At 35.7% G+C, this 19,978-nt stretch overlaps 1 protein-coding gene and 1 non-coding gene across 2 annotated transcripts in view; both read left to right on the top strand.

The window, feature by feature from the left end:
* The window catches only part of LOC126094463 (Krueppel-like factor 16), a 279,943-nt gene extending 262,148 nt beyond the window's left edge, over positions 1–17,795 (top strand). Inside the window, exons 2-3 of the mRNA XM_049908846.1 lie at positions 4,291–4,441; positions 11,416–17,795. Coding sequence (XP_049764803.1) covers positions 4,291–4,441; positions 11,416–11,551 — 287 coding nt within the window. The 3' untranslated portion in view covers positions 11,552–17,795. The remainder of the gene's footprint in view (positions 1–4,290; positions 4,442–11,415) is intronic.
* Positions 6,573–6,647, top strand: Trnat-ugu (transfer RNA threonine (anticodon UGU)). Its single transcript has one exon. It is a non-coding gene; the product is annotated as a tRNA-Thr (tRNA).
* Positions 17,796–19,978: the final 2,183 nt, after the last annotated feature.

Raw genomic sequence — 19,978 nt, 5'->3', positions numbered from 1 at the left:
TTCTGTTGCAGTTTCTAGCAACCATTGTTTGATGTTCTCTCTCTCTCTCTCTCTCTCTCTCTCTCTCTGTGTGTGTGTGTGTGTGTGTGTGTGTGTGTGTGTGTGTGTGTGTTGTATTTGCAGACCAATGACATATACCACGAAGGAATAAATAAATAAACTTAATATGTGTAACCAAAAAAGCGGGTCGTATAAACTTTGTAATTTGTGAGACCAAGCATTGTATAAATTGTGGATAATATGCAGGAAATAACTTCAGCGTGTGATGTGGCAGCTGTTAAACTACAAATTAGTTGCTCGAACAGTCCACGGACCCGTTGGACACTATGGACCGGCAGTACACCCGTGGACTGTTCGAGCAAGAAATACGCCGGGAGAAGTTGAAGAATCACATAAAAATTAGTTATTCGAACTGCCGGAAGTGTCGATATCAACGAATACAAAAAGGTTCTCATATCTTGGAAGAGTGGCGTGTATTCATATGATATTTACATGCCAGCTGTTTGTTGGTTTGCCGCTGCAGACAGCATATTCTTTTATAAATGTGTTTGTTTCCCTTGATTTATACCAGTGCGAATCTATTTTCGGATCCAGCATTTGAGTTTCGTCCTCCTTGTATTTAATTCTAATCACAGCTCTAAGGCCATAACATTCAGACCACCTATATAATTTCAATTGACGCCGTATTGAAAGCTGTGCAACTACGTAGAATTAGTGGTGTCATGAGTGAACGGTAACTCACGATGCCACTATAGCAAGTCATAAGCTGTGATGTCACGTTAGACGCATGTGTGAACCCGGCTTTATGAACTGAAACTTTTAAGTTCGAAATTGACTCAGAATGAAGAGAAAAGTGGAAGAAAAGTAGTGGATCTTTGAGGCAAGCTGCTTAAACACATCGATTCTTAAGCACATCGTCACCGTGAGCAGTCCTTTTTGTTTCAGAAAGCAGGGATTTCTTAATACAGCATTTTTACTGTAAAATATTGTAATGACCAAGATATTTGCAGTCGTTTTAACTTTACTGTCCAACTGCACGGCGAAGGATAGATAGTCTATCAAATAAAAAACTTGTAATCAAAATCTTCCTGCTGTCGTATATACTTTTTGCTTCGCCCATGTACATTTCGTAGTGATAGCTGCATGTTCAGCGCCTCAGTTGAGTACCTTTATAGAAAACACCGACAGAAACGCGTATCTCTGTATTTTGCTAATTTTTTTTGTATATGATATCACAAAGAATTCACTTCCATTTGTTGACACAACACTATAAATGTGGGGATGAAAAAGTTACTACATTCAGATATCATGTACAAATCTAATCTGCAAAATTAGCAGGAACGCATTCCTGACGCAGTGACATTTCTGTGAAGATCCTTCCTTACATTAAAAGCTGCAGCCCTGATGATGAAGCCGAGACTTCTCAAAAAGTACACTGGCCAAGTAGAAACGCTGTTAAGATGAAGATGATGGTGACAACTCTAAGCACTGTGGGACTTAACATCTGAGGTTATAAATCCCCTAGACTTAGAACTACTTAAATCTAACTAACCTAACGACATCACACACATCCATGCCCGAGGCAGGATTGGAACCTGCGGGGAGGATTCTAACCTGCGACCGTAGCAGCAGCGCGGTTCCGGACTGTAGCGGTTAGAACCGCTCGGCCACAGCGGCCGGCTGTTTATAAGAGAGTAAAACGATTTTATTATTAAGTTACTCGTCCATTTCACTGTCTAGATTTTGTAAGGGATATCCCACTATAGCTACCATGAAATTTGTCATGCCTGTGAGGATCTAAGAACTACAGTAAACGCTGTCGTCCGTGTAGGGGCAGCCGAACGATCGGCCGCGCAGATGTCGCACCACATCGTAAACTTCTCTCTCTCTCTCTCTCTCTCTCTCTCTCTCTTTCCATCAATGAAGCCCCACTTAGCCACATTTTTCTGGGGCGCTGCTTCCCTACTGGAATGGCACTGGCGGAGTAATCGGTCTCGGTGTTGTAAAGTGAAATAAGTGAAAAATTCTCATAGATATTCTAACTAAATTTGAAAGACTAAACCGATGCAGCTGGCATATAATTTAAGTATCTTTCATAAATGTGTAAAATTCATTCTCGGTAGTATTCATATACCTATACCTGCCGGAATGATTCCGAAGTGAGAGTACTAATAACCGTTGAAATCGCCAATTACTAACTACGTATTTACTAAGAATTTCCCAATTTTCAAGAGTATGAGTCAATAAAAGTCTTTAATGAAAAAAATAGCAAAGTGTCTGCTGTTGGGAAAATTAAGCGCATTTTTTTTTTAGTCTTTACATATCTCTGATGTCCGCCCCCAGTAGCTGAATGATCAGCGTGACGGATTGTCAGTCCTCTGGGCCCGGGTTCGATCCCCGGCTGGGTCGGGGAATTTTCTTCGCGCCAGGGACTGGGTGTTAAGTTGTCCTCGTCCTCATCCTCATCGACTGCAGGTCGCCGAAATGGCGGCGTCAAATTGAAAGACCGGCAGGCACCCGGCGAACGGTCTGCCCGTTGGGGGGCCCTAGCCATACGATTCAATAAATAACCTATCTCTGACGTATCTTCTACGTAGTGGTGACCGGTGTTGGAAGCGTGCTATTCGCCATCTTTACTCATAGGTGTTCAGGGCGACGTGGTTCGTGCTTGTGTAGCCGATAACAATCGGTGCTAATTTTTTATACATTATTTGGTGTGCGGGTTTCCATCTCGTTTCTATTGAGAAAAACACACGCAAACGAACCAGGTAACTATGTTTATAAAACGAGACACATCTGCTGGAAATACTTTTAAAGTGTTAGTAAAGTCTATTGTTAACTTGCCTGCCAAATAAGTATTCGTACTTGGCTTCAAACACACGCGGCAACGGATTTCTCCCTCAGAATTGTTATACTTGTACATGAATGTTGGATCAATACGGTGTTTAGTCGCGCACAGCTTTCGTAATGGCATGAGTCGGTCACATTTGTCATCGGGAGCCAGATGTTTATAGAGATTAACTCGCTTCGAGCGCTTACTGCCTTGTCGAGCTGCGACCGTCACATCCCGAGTGGCCAAGGTGCTACTTCATCTTTGTCTTCCAACACTTTTCAGTTTCATACTTAGATAAAGTACTGGCTAGAATATTCCGTGAACTATAATGATTTTGACTACAAAATTTACACCCAAATCTACCTTCCTTTACGACTTTAAATGTCACTTAGCGTCGACAATGAGATCATAATAGGCTGTGCGCATAAACGTGGTTGGGGAAGGAAACCGGTCGTGTGTTCTTTCAAAGGAACCAACCCTTTGAAAGTCCAGTATCTTAGCAATGGGCCAACTCTACAGACAAGAAAGGAATAGAAACAGTGTTAGTTTCAAATTCTGAAAAGTTAGTGCGGGATTTAACAAGGTTTCCTCGTATTCACAACCTTAATAAAGGACGAAGAATCAACTCAATGAAAAGGAAGTCTGAAAGGAGAAAATACCTTTCATTTGGAAATTGCATCTCCCAAGTGCTTCGGCAATGGGGAAACTGAAAGATTTGGAATATGAATTAATTGGGAAATACTCCCTATTCACCAGATCTGTCTGTCTGTTCTTAGATCCATGGAATAGTCGCGGAATATTGTCATTGATCTTTGCTTCTGTTCATAATGGTGGTAGTTTCAGGTTGCCAGGTATCCTGATTTAAGCGGATTGTTTAAAATTTTATTATTGAAAACCCGACTCCCAGTCACACAAAATAAACAAAATTTCTGTCCACTATGTGAGTATTGAATTAGGAGCCAATCTTGTAAAAGTAACTAAAATTAAAAATTTAGGTCTGTCTCTGAAGAGAACTTGCTTGCATTCGTTAACACGCTAGAAACAGGTCAAAACAGTTGGTTGTTGTTCTTTTACATTTTAGAGTTGTGAATTGCGCCCCCCCCCCCCCCCCTCTCCAAATTGATTTGTCGTCAGACGGCGGCGCGAGACTAGTGCCGCAAAGGAAGCAACAGTCGAAATTTAAAACAGTTTGGTAATGAATGTTGTTAGGTTTAACAAAGGTAATGATTATAATTCTCAGCGTACTGCGTGTCCTTCGTATTTTAGTACACTATAAAAATAAATAAAAAAAACACAGGACCCAGAAATCCCAATTTTGTTCGGTTTGGAAGCATCAGGTTCGGAGGGAAAAAACAGCTTCCTTTGGGGAAAAAACCTAGCAATCCTGTTGGAGTTGTAGCCATTAGGTCATAAGTGAGAGCGTTCTATAATAAGCGCCGTTCTTTGCTTGTTCACAGGGGAGCGACCATTCCCGTGCACGTGGTCTGGCTGCGGCAAGAGGTTCGCCCGCTCGGACGAGCTGGCACGCCACACGCGCACCCACACCGGTGAGAAGAACTTCTGCTGCCCCGTCTGTGACAAGAAGTTCATGCGCAGCGATCACCTGAGGTTAGTTTTCCAAGTGCTCGGCCAGCCTTCGGACGTAGAGATGATTTCCGCCATCAAAATACCATTCCACTTTGCTACAGAAAACAGGTCTAAAGTTCAAAAAGTCTGATCAGCACTAAATTCAATTTTCGTGTAATTGGATTGACGAATTGTAATTGGATTGACATTCGTTCATATTTGAGCTACTGGCGAAAACAGAACAAGGTGACAAACTCGCCGCAAATCAAGCAGTATGTAACCACTATGACGCAGTACAGTGGGACTACTTTAATTAACTTAGTTTCTGAAGCTCGGCAATAATATGGAGGTTCTTCAGTGGAAGACTTTCTAACAGTGCCTTCAGGCCAATTGAAAATGTAAAAAATAACAGGCCAGTGGGAAAAGACTATTACCAAAGGAATACATAATATGTGAAAATAATAGATTACTGTCATGACACAGTTGTAGAAGTCAACTCATAGCCAAACTCTTGATCTTTCAACATGACATACATTAGTTTAAACTACAGAAAAATCTGTCATTAAAACTTTAGTTTACTGCCAACAGTGACATACTTATCAAATCAGAACAGCAATATTAAGAATTTCCTGTGCCTTACTTTAAAAATCGATAACACTGTACAAAACAGAGCATTAAAAATATATACTATCTGCTGCTTCGTATGCTTAAAGCATTATACATTTTACTCACTCATTTTGACTGGTAATATTTAATTACCAATATATCTCTACTATAATTTAGGAGCATCACATTCTTATAAAATACAAATTGTAAACATAGGCTTCCATGGCACTGTCGCAGTCAATAAAATTCTTCTGGGTTTGAGGCTGCATTGTCACCTGTAAAATCCTGACGTTTCGGTGACTGTTGCAAGGCACCTTCCTCAGGGTGTATTGCTAAACCCAGAAGAATTTTATTGAAAATACAAATGGTCTCTTATTGTGTGTATTGTTTTACAAACGCGGTGGTCGTAAGCACATATATAAGTCTGTGGATCTTACTAGTTTCTTCTCTGTATCCTTGTTGTATTTGAGTGCAATGGCTCAATCGAATTTATTGAAAGAGCCATTTTGTACTAACATTTCATTACCAGTCACAATTTTTGTTAAAAATTATTTTCCCTTAAAAGATCATAGTCTGTTTTCATTGTTGATGTCATTACATTATACCATTTAATCTATAGATATTCAATTCTAACTCCCTTTTGTTTCTTACTTCAGACATTCGGATATTGTTTTCAGCCTAATATTCAAAATCGATTTTATGCAGTGTCCAGTCAGCAGATCCCTTTGTAATTAATTCATAGTTAATATCTTTTTTTAATGATGAAATTTTGTCACAGTTCCCACACTTTTTGCACTATCAGCTCCCCCCCCCCCCCCTCCCAACCAGATTAAACAATATAAGACATTAAGACAAAATGCCATACATTAAAAGTTAAATTATTTACACAGTTTAAGCTGGATTATTTTTGCTTTCTGTCTGTTTTCCCATACACAGGTTTTTTACTGCTTTCATGACTCATTTATCCATTTCATTTTTAAATGAAATTATATCTCTGAACCACAGACCTTGTGATAAATAACTAATTGCTTTTCTTTATTGTTTACAATACTCTTTTATTTATTAAGAATGTTCATTTTTATAGTAGCTAATAGTTATCTCCCATTAATATTGTCTTCAACTGAATTTAAGGGAGGTCTATATTTGGGGATTGAAAAGTTGTGTGAGCCATATAGCAAATGGCAATGTTTGTTATAAAGCTGAATGACAAGTAATTAGGGAACCTACTATTGATATTGACATGGTATTTATAGATGCAAAAAAAAAAAAAAGTTTCTGTGAAAAATACCATTGTAATCAAGCAAATATTAAACACTGTACATTGAAAAAAGTATGCTGCCTTCTCAGTTTTACAAAGTAGCAGCTGTTGAATCTTTTACTCCATTAAATTTAGATGGAATAAGCTCAAATTCTATTAAGCTGTATAGTGATAGTTTACTGTTAATACAGTATGACGGGCAAACATCTATTAGGCGCACTACGAATGTAGTGGTGTGGACGTGTTGGGAATGTGGATCTCACGGGGAGCGTGCAAGGGATAAGTCCCTGCAGACACACTATCCTCTGTGCCCGCGGTGGCTCAGATGGATAGAGTGTCTGCCATGTAAGCAGGAGATCCCGGGTTCGAGTCCCGGTCGGGGCACACATTTTCAACATGTCCCCAGTGAAGTTCATCAACGCCTGTTTGCAGCTAGGGTGTCCATTTAATTATCACTTCACAGTATACAGAATAAGTTTCTGTATCATTTTTGCCTCATGTCGATGTATACTGTAACTCATTACATATCCCTGAAGGTTCTTTTTATTAATGGGATCTAGAATGACTAGGATTTAAATATTATTTTAAACAAAATCAGGACAATTTCAAAATATTGCACAAAAATGCTGGCCAAATCAGTGAAAACTGAAACACAGTGGAATTGGTTTAACAATAATTTGTTTTCACATATTCTACCATAATGCTGATGATAGCAGTAGTATTACCTGAACAATTTGGATATAAATATAAACACAAATTTCACACATTTTGCATTGAAGATGGTAGTGCACACACTCTGTTTTTTCAGTGGTAGTTTCAGTAGTGTGTATTTGCTGTAGAAGTATATTTTCATTAAGTATCAAATTGTAAAAGCCCATGTAAGGGAGGCTACCCAATATGGTTTCTGTCATTTTCAGATTTACCATTTCTTTCATCTAATTTAAGTAATTATTGAAAACACTGATTCAGTGGATGCATTAGAACCTGGAGTAGTTAGTGAAAACTCAACCAAGTCTCTAATAAATTTCGTGCACTCGCTCATTGTGAAAATGAGTAAAATTTTCAGCATAAATATGAAGATGTTTGTAGATTTTACTAGTTATGAGCTGTATATGAAGGGGTAAGCCATTGGACAGTATTGTTATACACAATATGAGATTGACATCCTACACCATTTAAATTATTTTCACTCTTTTTCTTGCCAGTTAAATTAAAAGATTGTTCTCACCTTTCCTTTTCTTTGTTACATAATTGGTATTTGTGTTTTTAGCTTAAATTGCTGTAACCTCCTTCTTCAGATCAAACTTTTCTAACACCTCTAATATGTAAGAAGTCAAATGTATTAAACACCAAAGTTCACCAACTCCAAAACTCTCACTACAATGCCTTTATCTGGATGACCTAACTATTTTAAAGGAACCAGCTTGAGTCCTTGTGGAGGGAAGAATTTGTGATTACTGAAATAAAGTGCATTTCTTTCTGTTTCTCCATCATTTGTTCCATAACATGTGGGCAGTCACATTCATGGTAATGTTTTTCTGTAAGATAACTGTCAGGCAGTCATATATCTCATCAAAAAGTGATTTTAAGTACTCATTGTAGGAAAAAGTAATTATTCATCTTCATTTTTCCATGCATTTGTACATTAATATATTTGGCAATTTACATCCATTATGTACTCATGTGATTTCATGGTGCCTCTAATGTTTACTGGTGTGTTCCTCTTTGGATATGTAGTGAGAGTGCTTTTATAGGAAAGCAGCCCTGAGACTCCCATTTCATACAACTTATACACAGGCATTTTTATAACTTGTGCGTGCTCTGTTGGTGCTATAAGCTGAGAAAATTATATGTAGGCAAGCTGAGAAAATTATATGTAGGCTGTTGCAAGGCATCACTTGTTTGTTCAATGTCATTGCAGTTCCTACAATGGCAATAGATTTCTTACACCCCTCCTCCCTTCCACCATTGTCCTGAATAACCCTTCCATTCATTGTTACCACCTATTTATTATGTTCTGTGTAACAGTTTTAGCAGTGTTATGGAACATTTTTTAGGAACTGAAAAACTAGTTTCATTAACTAGTTAAAGAGCATGTGCTATATCTCTATTCCTTTACTATTGCAGAACATAAATCTCCTTTCTTGCATATATATTTAAGTATTTGCAGTTAAAAGACTGACCTATATAATTAAAAAACTCCAGCAGGTGTTTTGTTATTTAAATAGTTTATTCTGTAGTGGCTGAATTGATAGAGGGCAAAAATGTGAATGGTGAAACATATCAACAACTAAACTGCTAATATTTATCAATTCCATTCTTATAGGGAAATCAGACTTGCCAGTTTCCCTCCAGATGACCATATTTGGAGACTTTGTGGAAATTACTCTACATGTTTTTTTTAGATTAGTACTACTGATAGTGTGAATACAGGTGCATATCTGTGATGGTACTAGGAATTTTCTGTAGTTTCCTCTTCTTGCAGAATTTTAATTCAGCTTGTTACATATGGTGTCTCTAATGCTGTATTTGTGGCAAGTCTGTTGCATTCGGAAGCAGAGCTGCTTCAATTCTGTTAGAGTGGTGTGTTTTATCAAGCAAACCGCATAACACCTAGCTTTAAGAAAAACATGTAGAATATCATTTGGGATGATAAACTCAATGCATTGCAGATCAGTTCTGAACACTTAACATATCAGTGAAGATACTTGTGTTCCATTGATATTGAGTGAGAGGTTTCACATATCATAGTATTTAGTAGTGCAACCAACACTGAATGTACAGCAGTAGTAATTTCCTTTTCGAGCGGTTATTGTTCATCGTAACAGATGGAAGTGCCTACTATGACCTCTAACTTTTTGTTAGAGAAAGTAAACCAGTTTTTAGTTGTATCATCTCTGCTTCTAACTGCACGGAGTGAGACAGGTCAAGGGCACCCATACGATAGTGCGTTTTGGGGGGGGGGGAGGGGGGGAAGGAGGAGGTAGACCTAGTTGTTAGTTGTATGGAGTAGTTTTAAATTTGGAACACGAATGGCGGCTCTTAAGTAGCTGTAAAAAAGTTCCATTTCCAACCCTGTTAAAAATGTGCACAGTACAAACTCGTAAATCATTTTCTTGAAATAAAAACAGCTGACTATATTTTTTACTTTCCTGTGGGCTGCATGATCAAAGTACCTATTGCTGTACATGCATCACTCCATATGCAGAGGACTTAAGTTAAATCAGTCATACTTAAGGCCATTCAAATAAATGTATGAAAAGTGTTCTTACTAAAATTATATTTTGTGTGGGGCAGAGGAATGAGATGTCTTTCTTCCTTGAAGTAAAGTAGGTACGGTGTCTAGAAAAACTGGCCAGTTAAAACAGATACCAATGTTTTAGTTCTGAATAACCAGTATTTTTTTTATATTTGTTTGGTCTTGGTTATAACAGGTGTTTTTATTTTTTATAATAACCAGGTAAAAACTGAAATATCAATTTGCCATAGCAGCAAAAAGTTTTAGTTTTTAAATACATCCTTTTTAAAGAAGAATTAATTTTATTTGTTAATTTTGCATTGCATTGAAATATTGCCTTATCACCGAAAATTGGGAAAATCGATCAGCGCGTATTTTAATAAAAATGCTGATAGAAATGAGCAACAAACACGTGGCATAAGACTTGGAGTGGAATTGCAGAGACAATAGTGTGGCCTATTAGGTGAAATACAAGTACCTGCAGTGTACAATATTTGCCGCATACAGTCTAGATTGTAGTTCCTCACTGTTGTCGTCAAAAATGAGTTGTATTAGAGAATGGCACCAACTCTAGTCTGCAAGTATTTTATGAAGAGCGATATCAATGAAGTACAATCTTCCATTTGCTTCGAAAGATTAAAATCAGCAGTAGCCACGACAAACTTATGACATAAGAAGAAAACTTAAAACTTTCCAGTCCATTCACAGAATAAAAATAGAAAGGAGCTGGTCTGCTGGCTGTGTTCGCATGACATGCCTTTATCTGCTTTTAGCCCTTGGCTGCTGAGTTTAAAGTCTTTAGTTGATGCCACAGCGGGTGACTTGTGTGTTACCGATAATGAAAGAGACGATTAGGATAACACAACACCGACCCAGCTGGAAATCAAACCCAATTAACAAAAAAAATAATCCTTCAACTTCAGTTTTTATCATTTAGTGCTGACTATTCATAATGTCCATATAGTGGCATGACCCAGATTACAACATGGTTTTTGAGCAGAGATTCAAAAAATTAGAGAATAGGAAAATACTGGAGATTTTTTTACAGTAGTCCACCTCTTATTACTTTTTAACAAAAACAGTTAATGGTGGATGGACTAAGTTCCGTTTTATTTGCCTATTTAATTTAAAATTTTGATTCTAAGAGCTGAAGGAGTTGCAATTTTTCAATCTTTGTTCAATTTTTACATTTATTACAGGAATTAATAGGAGTAAAAACTGAAAATTGGTTGTTTCAGAAACCAGTTATCTTCAATGGTTTTCCCACTCTGATTAAACTAGTGTTGAATAACACAGATCAAGCTTCATTGTTTCAGCGATAACCACCATCCCTAGCGTCTATTGGTGAAGCAGATTTATACCTTTAAATATGTTGAGATGGAGAATACTAGTAGACTCTAGAGGTAGACAGTGATGATGTGCATCTTGGAATTTCAATGTGGTTCAGTAGCTATACACAAATGACTTCCTCTAGTGCTGACATCCAAATAAAAGAACCAAAGAAACGCATGTAGAAACAAGTGGGAATTCATTGGTAACTGAAGTTTCTGTGAGCCACTTTCACTTAGAAACTGCTTCTGGCTTCATTTATTTCCATAAAGTACCAGGTGAATCTGCTGCAGAATATTGGTTTTGTAATACATTTTTTACAATGTTTTACCAGAAATCTTTGTCATCGTGGTGCATACTCCCTTAGTTCCTGCACATTCCTGTTACAGTACTCTACCTTCATTAGAGCAAAACATCTCCCATCTCTTTTTACTGCCTTGTCACTTTCTGATCAATTATTTTAGTTAGATGACTGTTACCAGTGTAATACTTATTACTAATTTTTCTTGGTCATAAAAAAAATCCACTTCTGTATTTATTCAACTTCACAAGATTAACCTATAATATACCATTTTCTGTTCACAGCAAACATGCCCGCAGGCATCCAAATTTCGACCCGTCAGTCCTGCGACAGCGAAGACCACCTCATAAGGCATGCTCCATAAATTCCAGTGAGGGTACACCATCTGAGGTGCTGTCAGATTCGGTGCCATCGCCCTAGCACCCTCAATATGCTGCCACCGCCGCAAACCATCTCTGAAGCATTTTATTGTTCTGTGGTGGTTGCAGTTTGCAGTGACCGAAATGTAACTGGAAATGTAGATTTAGTGTCCTTAAAGAACCTTAATAACTATTATTTTTAGAACTGTTACCCTCATTATTTTTTATCGTCTCTTCCACTATCGCAATGTAGTGGACTCTACTAAGTCTTTCTATAAAAAGCAATTAAGAGAACGCCATGAAAGGATGCTGTTGATAGCTGGCTGGCTGTTACAATCTGACAGTTATGTGCTCTTCCCATTTAATTCATTTCTAACCTCACGGCACATACTTGTGACATGTCACTTGTTATTAAAAGAATTGTTAATGTATGGAGGTAATGCATGAAATGTCCTGTCAGCTGTCAGTATATCACAGTTACTCTTTCAAACATTTTGACTGGGAGCTTGTTTGCACGATTCGGTCACTGTGTATATTATTGTGTATAAACTTGAAAACTTAGGCCTTATTACCTTTTTATACTAATGTAATTAAACATGTGATTTTTCTGATGATAGTGTATGAGGACTCAAAGTAATTTGGTTGGTGTGTACGAAATTGTAATGTGGTTTCATAGGCCTGGATGTGAAGTTCAGCAGTCTTGTACATGTAGCCACGATTAAATTGGAGGCAATGTTTGGATGCGTGGTATATATATATGCAAACGGATTATTTGTGTGTTAGGATGAAAATATCAGCAATGGCATGGACAGTTGTATAAAAAAGGATAAATTTTTATCCAGTAATATATCAGTTTGAAATGCCTGATGTAATATGTTTATGATGTTATTTTAGCGGTTTAACATAATCCTAAACCCCAAAAGTCAAATTTGGAAACATTTACTCATGTTATTCACAGAACAATATTCTGATTACAGCTTAGTGCAGTACTATATAACAGAAGTATTTTGTTTTTCAAATGCTTAATTAGTTCTGCTGATTACTGACCATAATGACAAGAAATCCCCATATGTTCCACAATTAAAAGCCAGTCTACCTCACACATATAGCTTTACCCGCTGCATCATTTTTATGACTGATGACATTTGCATCCCTTAGATCTGCTATTTTTAGTCTTGTTACATCTAACAAGACTAAGCTTTGGGAAACCAAAGCTACATTCAGTTCAGTGCGAAGTTGCAGATATCATAGAAGTTACTTGTAAATAATATAACTTGATGAATAATACATTGCCTTACTCTGGACTGACCTTATCACATGGCAAAATTAATTTTTGTGATAGCTGTGTTCCTCTGTGCATTGTATAACACTTGTGTTCCCATTTTGTGTATGTGTGTGTGTATGTATATTTATTTAGGTAATTAATACTGTTTTCCTTTTCACAAAGATCAAATTTGATTTTTGGGTTGATACAGCATTCCTGTTTTACACATTAAAAACAGTTTTTGTATACTGCAAGATCTGTATATATTAATTCTTATTTAAAATATGTGTTGTGTAGTAAAACTAATTTATTTAGATTTGAGGTTCTTCCTATCACTGTTATGGAAGAACTTGGAAACATGTAATCTTAAAACAGTCAAAAAATTTTGATACTTAATAATCTTGGAACATTTTTAATTAACAGCATTTTAGGTTGGGCAATATTATAGGGCAAATTCATAAATAGCATATGATCTATTTTGCCACAAATATTAAAGAGTTTTAAAAAAAATTAAAAAAGATTCTTTGTGCTTCCTATGTATACAGCGGCAAAGGAAATGTTGTGAGACATAATACACATTAATTTTTTGTCACATTACAACAATAGCGACCTAATAGATCTCAATTCTGCAGTCAGTTTAGTGTAGTACTTAGACTATACATTTTAATATATTAACTTTATTTGCTTTTTTTAAAAGAAGGAAAATCTAGAGTAGTTTCTTGTGCAAGCTGAACTGGAGGGATGAGTGATTATATAGGGTTCCATGAATGCAAGTGTGTCTGGAGGTATGGGAAGTGGCAATGTGAAAATTTTCCTTTTCACAGTGGAGGGAGCATTTATTGTACATAATAATGCTCAACTGTTCCTAGATATCTGTTCTCCTGATAAATTACAAGAATGAATGGATGAGTAATTCGATACTTGTATGGGCAGGTACAAGGCCTCCGAATTAATGCTTCCTGGCTACTTCCAGGAGTCTGTTTACTTGGCCATGCATGACTGCCATACTGTATGAAATGTGGTGACTGAGAGAGATACTGTACATATTGCTACAGAAAAATTGAACATTATTCATATCTTTCTATCATATCCAATCTTTTCATATATAATAGCACAACAGATCTTTCTGAGTGAACTTCTGGCCTTCTAAGTGAAGAGGTATTCTCAAGATGACAATTTTGATGAGAATTGTTATACAGCCATAATTTCTGGTACCTTTAACAATTTTTGTGTGTGCATGTGTGTAGATGTAAATAAACTGAAATAATGTTAACATTTCTGTTTGTTTGCTGAAAAAATTCTGTTTGTTTACTGATCATTGTAAAATATTAAGTTTCAATGATATTTGAAAGCAACGCTGCTTTATCCTCTTTGGTATGCATGTTTTCTCAAGTTTACTATTAAATTCCATGTTTTTCATTTGTATTGTTTACTTGCTGCCACAAAACCATCAATACATTGGTCACTTTGTGATGGGCATGTTCTGATATGTATGGACCAAATCTGGCTGTAATTTTCTTAAGGGACCAGAAAATTGTAAATGTTAAATTTAACAGAATTATGTGTGTTAGAGCATTTCATTAAGGGGAAAAAAATTGTCATTTTGAGCAGTACACTCATATTACCAATGTGTATAAAGCATATATCTTTCTAGAAACATTTTTAGTATGAAGAAATCATAACATAGATTTTGTAGGAGATTATATTTAATTAACTATTTTAATAGGGATTTTAATTAAATGTAAATAGTACATAGCTAGCAATACAGATGAACACCAGCCTCAGTGTTTTCCATGTAAAAATGCTGTAATGTAATTAAACTTAGTTTGAAAGAGGTTTTATAAAACACTGGAAGATTGTTGTATTATTAATATTGCAAGATCAGCTAAGGAAATAAAAACAGTTCCTGTAAAGATGAGAAAATTTTTAAAATATTGGTGCATAAAGCAGGAAGTTTCCTTAAGAGAAAAGTGGTCTTATTTGAGCACACACCAAATGTCTAAAGTGTACATTCTAATCAAACTGATTGTATTATGCTGTCAAGTTTGCTACATGACACATTATTCACATTTTTCATGTGTGTTGTACACAGAGGTGATGCATCTCCATTACAAATAATCACATCTTTAGATTATTTTATCTGGCAGAACTGTTATGAATTTATAATCTTGTGTTCTTACTTACTGTACAGTTATTCTGTTGTTAGGTGCAATCTAACAAACAGTTACCTGTGCTCTGTTGGAATTAATATTGATTTTCTTATTAAATAGCAAATTAGTTACAATCTGAAGCACTACTTGTTAACTAGTACATGTATCACATTTTTTTATAATACCTTTTTAATGGCAGCTGTACTCTCTGCAGAATTTGTCTGCTATTCACTGGGAAAAAATCTGAAAAGAAACATATGTTTATAAAGATGGTAGAAGTGCTATATTATCTGAAAATTATTTCTAGTAGAATGTGCCAAACATTTCTGTAGTGTGCTTCAGATGCCTATATGGAGAATGAATCTCCACAAAATATTTATAGAAATAGAAAAAAATTAAAATAAAAATGATGGCTGTACTATCATCTTCAAACATAGACACTTCACTAAATCTTATGCTGTGAAAATGCTTGTTTTGACAGAATTGACTACAATACTTCTAAAATATAAAAAAAAATACCATTTACAGATCAACTATTTTCTACTCACAATTTACATTCTATCAGCTTTAGATTACTTAGTGTAACTAAGTATAGAACACTTTAACACTGATTAGCAGGAAAAAAAATCACTTTTAATCTAAGGTGCATGATGTGAATTGGTGTGTTTATCTACTGCATGGTACGCACACACAAATATACTCTAATAGTGATGGGCTGTGAAATATTTAAAATGTTACTATCACAAATGTCATCAGGTCCTTGGATTTTGAATACTACTAAATTTCTTACTTACTTTTTATGCAGACAGTAAGAGAAACAAACTCTTTTTTTTTCTTCATTATTCAGTTGGGAATCGTGGCTTCAAGATAGGAAATCAATGGAGAAGACAGATTGTGTAACACTGATTGCTGCTTCAAAGGACTGAAGGAATGCTTTCTGAATTAGCACTGGCCACCCACTTGCCATATTAGTTCTTACTTTTATCTGTAAACTTTGTTGCCTAATTAATATTTCCAACATACATGCTGAAATGCTGCCAATATATTGAGATTCCATTTTTCTGCCTCTGGCTCTCTGTTAAGAATTTAGAACTAGTGTTAGTGTATACAAGCTCATTTCCGAAGAACTAGCTCTCTCTGCACTGTCACCATACATAGACAATCGAAGTATATTGCTGATTATGAACTAGAAGTATTTAAAAGAGTGTTTATGTTGCTGTGTTGATATTCCAATAAGACCATGCTCCAGATATTTCACACCAACAGGAAGTACAGTATATTTTTATCATGGACTGTACTTAAAGAGAGCCTTAACTTTATCTATATGAACTATTAGACATTAAATATTGCAGAGCTTGTTTAATTATTCGGAGTTCTCAGGGTATAGCTCAAGTATATTCCAAAAAAGTAGTTGTACTATTAGTTTTGTGAATCTTACACTTCTTCCTTCATTATTTATTAAAATGTTTCCCTCCTGCAAAAAAAAAAAAAAAATCTGTCACTTCTAAAACAAAAAGAATGTGTGTCAGTGTGACTGAATCTCTTTCACTGTGACTTGTTCACATTTTAGCTTAAACATAAAATACAGAGTAGCTCTTAAACATATATTACATAGATCATCATATAAAATTACACAAGTTAAAATTAAGAAGTCGAACTTTGTGAAAGAGTAGATTAAAACATAATCTACCTATATAACCATAGTGTGCTCAAAAGACAATTTATTTACTATTTTACTTGTAGCAAAGACTAACCACGTACAAATCCTAGTTGTAGGAGACAGTTTGCAGTGTGTAAGACAAGTGGAAAAATTGTTCACAGCTGTCTTAGAAATGCCTGAGCATGAAAAGTGTATCTGATTATCTCTTTTTTTATGAGTAAGTTTTCAAACAATTGGTTCTTTATCTTACATACCATGTAAGGTGCATAAAAATAGTCTAGTCTAATAATTACAAGCGACTATGGTCAAAGTTACAGTGGCATAGCTTTATTTTCTTACTATTATCTGGAAGTGTAAAAATACGAAAAGATAAATAAAGCATCTTCGTGACAATATGTGCATTTCACAAAATAAAATAAAATAAAGCATGTGATGCAAATGCTAAATTGCAGTGATACTCTTCTTCCACTGTTTGATTTTGGCAAAAGCTTGGTATTATCACTATTAACACCAGTTGCCTGTGAACTCAAAATTACATTTCTATATATGATAGCCTAACAACTGTCTGAGAAACTATAATATTTTGATATCTGTCAGATTTTTCTAAAGTATTATTTTTGATATAAAATGCTCAGGATTTTCTATGCAGATTACTGGAAATAGTGACTGAAAGTGTCAAAGGTTTGTGTTCTTATTAGTTATGTGAACTCTACAAGAAACTGTTGTGCCCCCATCACCCTCCACCTCCCAATCCTCTAACATTGATTTAAGTAATTCTGAAATACCATTATGACTGCCGTCCGTGTTAAAATGTTTATATGAATTGAACATCTCGAAAGGTTTTTGAGACGAATTTTGTGTTTTGTGAGAACTTGTTTGCATTCGTGAGCAATACTGGAATAATACAATAATGTGTTAAATAAACTGTACATATTTGTTATGTAATATTGATTAAACCCAGTATAATTTTGTGGATGTAAATCTTACTTTTGCGCTTCAGTGCTGAACTGGCATGACTATCAATGCATGATGAGAGGCAAGTATTCTTCGTAAGAGTAGTAACGGTAGCACCAAATGAGAAGGCAGATCCTGCTCATGTGACAGAAACAGATGTACTTAATTAAAACTGACTTGCAAAACACGTGTATGTAGTATAATGTAAAATGGTACAAAATATTGAACTTGTATATTTATCGATATTTTAAGAATAAAGGGTATTCTGCTGGAATAATGTGATTAACTGTAACTCCTTGAATGTTCTCCTTTGCATACGCCTAATTAAACAGCATTATCAAACTAATGTGCAGCTTTATAGGGGTCTACAGGGTACCTCTCAGACTACAGTGTGTGAACTACCATTCTGCAAGCATGAAAACTATCGAAGGAAATAACATTCTGCTAACATTCCAGTGTGTTATGGTGTAACATGGTGATTTTGTAGCCATATTTTCACACTACTGTTACAAAAAGATGTTTAATTGAAACACATTTTATTCACCACAAAATCTTCATAATAAATAAAATTAGAGGTGCTGTGCATTGTTTTCCACATTCTTTCCTAACACTTTATAAAGAGAATGAGAAGTGAATTAACTGCAAATGGTTTGAAAAGCTATAGTACTGAAGATTGTGGTACAGCACCTGGTTTCAAAAATAGTGAGCCAAATAGTTCCTACATAGACATCAACAAGGTGCGTCTGAAAAGTTCAGTGAATGGTTTCAGAAGATAAAGTTAACAATAGTTACAAACAAAATAGCTCTACTGACATTCAGAGTAATCACTATTAGCTACAACACACTTCTGACTTTGGTTGTAAAACTGTTGGAAGCAGTCAGTAAATGCTGCTTATGGAAGTAATTGAAGCACTGTGCTCATACATTGTTGGATGTCCGCAATGTCTGTGAATGTTTGAACAATACTGCTTACACTTTCTTTTCTTATGTTGAACTCTTCTGCTCTCATTCTCAGACAGTTGCCAAACATTTGCAGGCATCTGTCGCACTTTTTCAATGTTATTTGTGACTGTGCATGTTTCGGTAGACCCAAACATGGCTCATCTTTGATACAGTCCTTTCCATCTCTATAAAGTGTTTAAACCACTCAAAACAGACACTTTTTTACTCACTGCTTAAACACTGTACACTTGAACTAATATTCCATGAATCTGTCACCATTTTCCTTAATTTTAAGCAGAACTTCATGTTAAACACATTACTCCATTTGTGCACTCCATTTTGGAATGTGATTCATACTTTCGGATGATTGGTGGCTGTCGTTGAGAATGAGAGCAGAAAAGTTGAAGATATGCCAAGAGTGTTAAGCACAATATTATGGACTTCCAGCAATGTATGATGACTCTGAGTGATTCTATAAGAAGCATTTGCTGATGGTTTCCAACAGCTTTTTGGTCGATGCCAGAAGTGTGTTGTAGCTAATGGTGATTACTTTGAAGGCCAGTAAACATACTTAATTTGTAACTCTTGTTTCCTATATCTTCTGAGACCAAGATTCTGACTAATCTTTGCAGACGCACCTTTTATATTACTAAATGCCTAACCTGGGGCACGATTCCACTTTCAGGTTGCCTACCTAACAGCTTCCAGGTGTAACAAAAATTTGATTTTTCAATGTTCATACAGCTATTGAATGACTTTAAAAAGCTGTCATAATGTACTTATTAAAAGCTGTAATCTTAAGTTTCTCTGATGTGTAACCTGTAAGCAGTGCTTTCACGATCGAAAACTATCTTGTGTAACTTCTCTGTAACATAATATATCCTCCCTTCTTTCCCCATTCTACTATTCTTCACAAAGAGAGAGACAGAAAATTACAAAAGGAAATGAGATGTAAAAGTTCACACTCCTGTTGAAGAAAGGGGAAGGAGTTGAAGGTAAAGAGAAATAAAAACTATTTTATGATGTTAAAGTACCAATAACAAATTGTCGGTAATTGGCAGGTTGGGAACTAAGAGATCTATGGTACAAATAGTAATAACTAAGAAAATAAATGAAACACATTTTACTTAAGTGTACACTTTATTTGTTTACATTTATGGAACCTTTGATTGAGAAAATATATAATGAGGTACTTAACACTTGGTAAGGCAAAATTTTTGCACACTTTTGACAACCATAATAAATTTTTAAACAAATAATTGCTGTGTAGACCACTTAAGAATTGGCTACTGTAACCCACAGGCAAGCCTGGCACTAAAGTTTTCAAATGGTAAAAAATAATAGTCATCACAGAGAAAATCATTTCCTTGATACTGTGGCAGAACATCCTCGAGCTCATTTAACGTGTTATACCTGAGGTAGTCATTTACAAGGGAAAGATAAAAATGAGTGATTCACTGGAAGTACAAATCCTTATATCCTACATCTTATTATGAGAATGCAAAATGGTGTGGAGCT

Source organism: Schistocerca cancellata, chromosome 8 (genome assembly GCF_023864275.1).
Source record: "Schistocerca cancellata isolate TAMUIC-IGC-003103 chromosome 8, iqSchCanc2.1, whole genome shotgun sequence".
Lineage (NCBI taxonomy): Eukaryota > Metazoa > Arthropoda > Insecta > Orthoptera > Acrididae > Schistocerca > Schistocerca cancellata.
The sequence above is the reverse complement of the archived record's forward strand: the minus strand, read 5'-3'. Positions and strand labels throughout refer to the sequence as shown.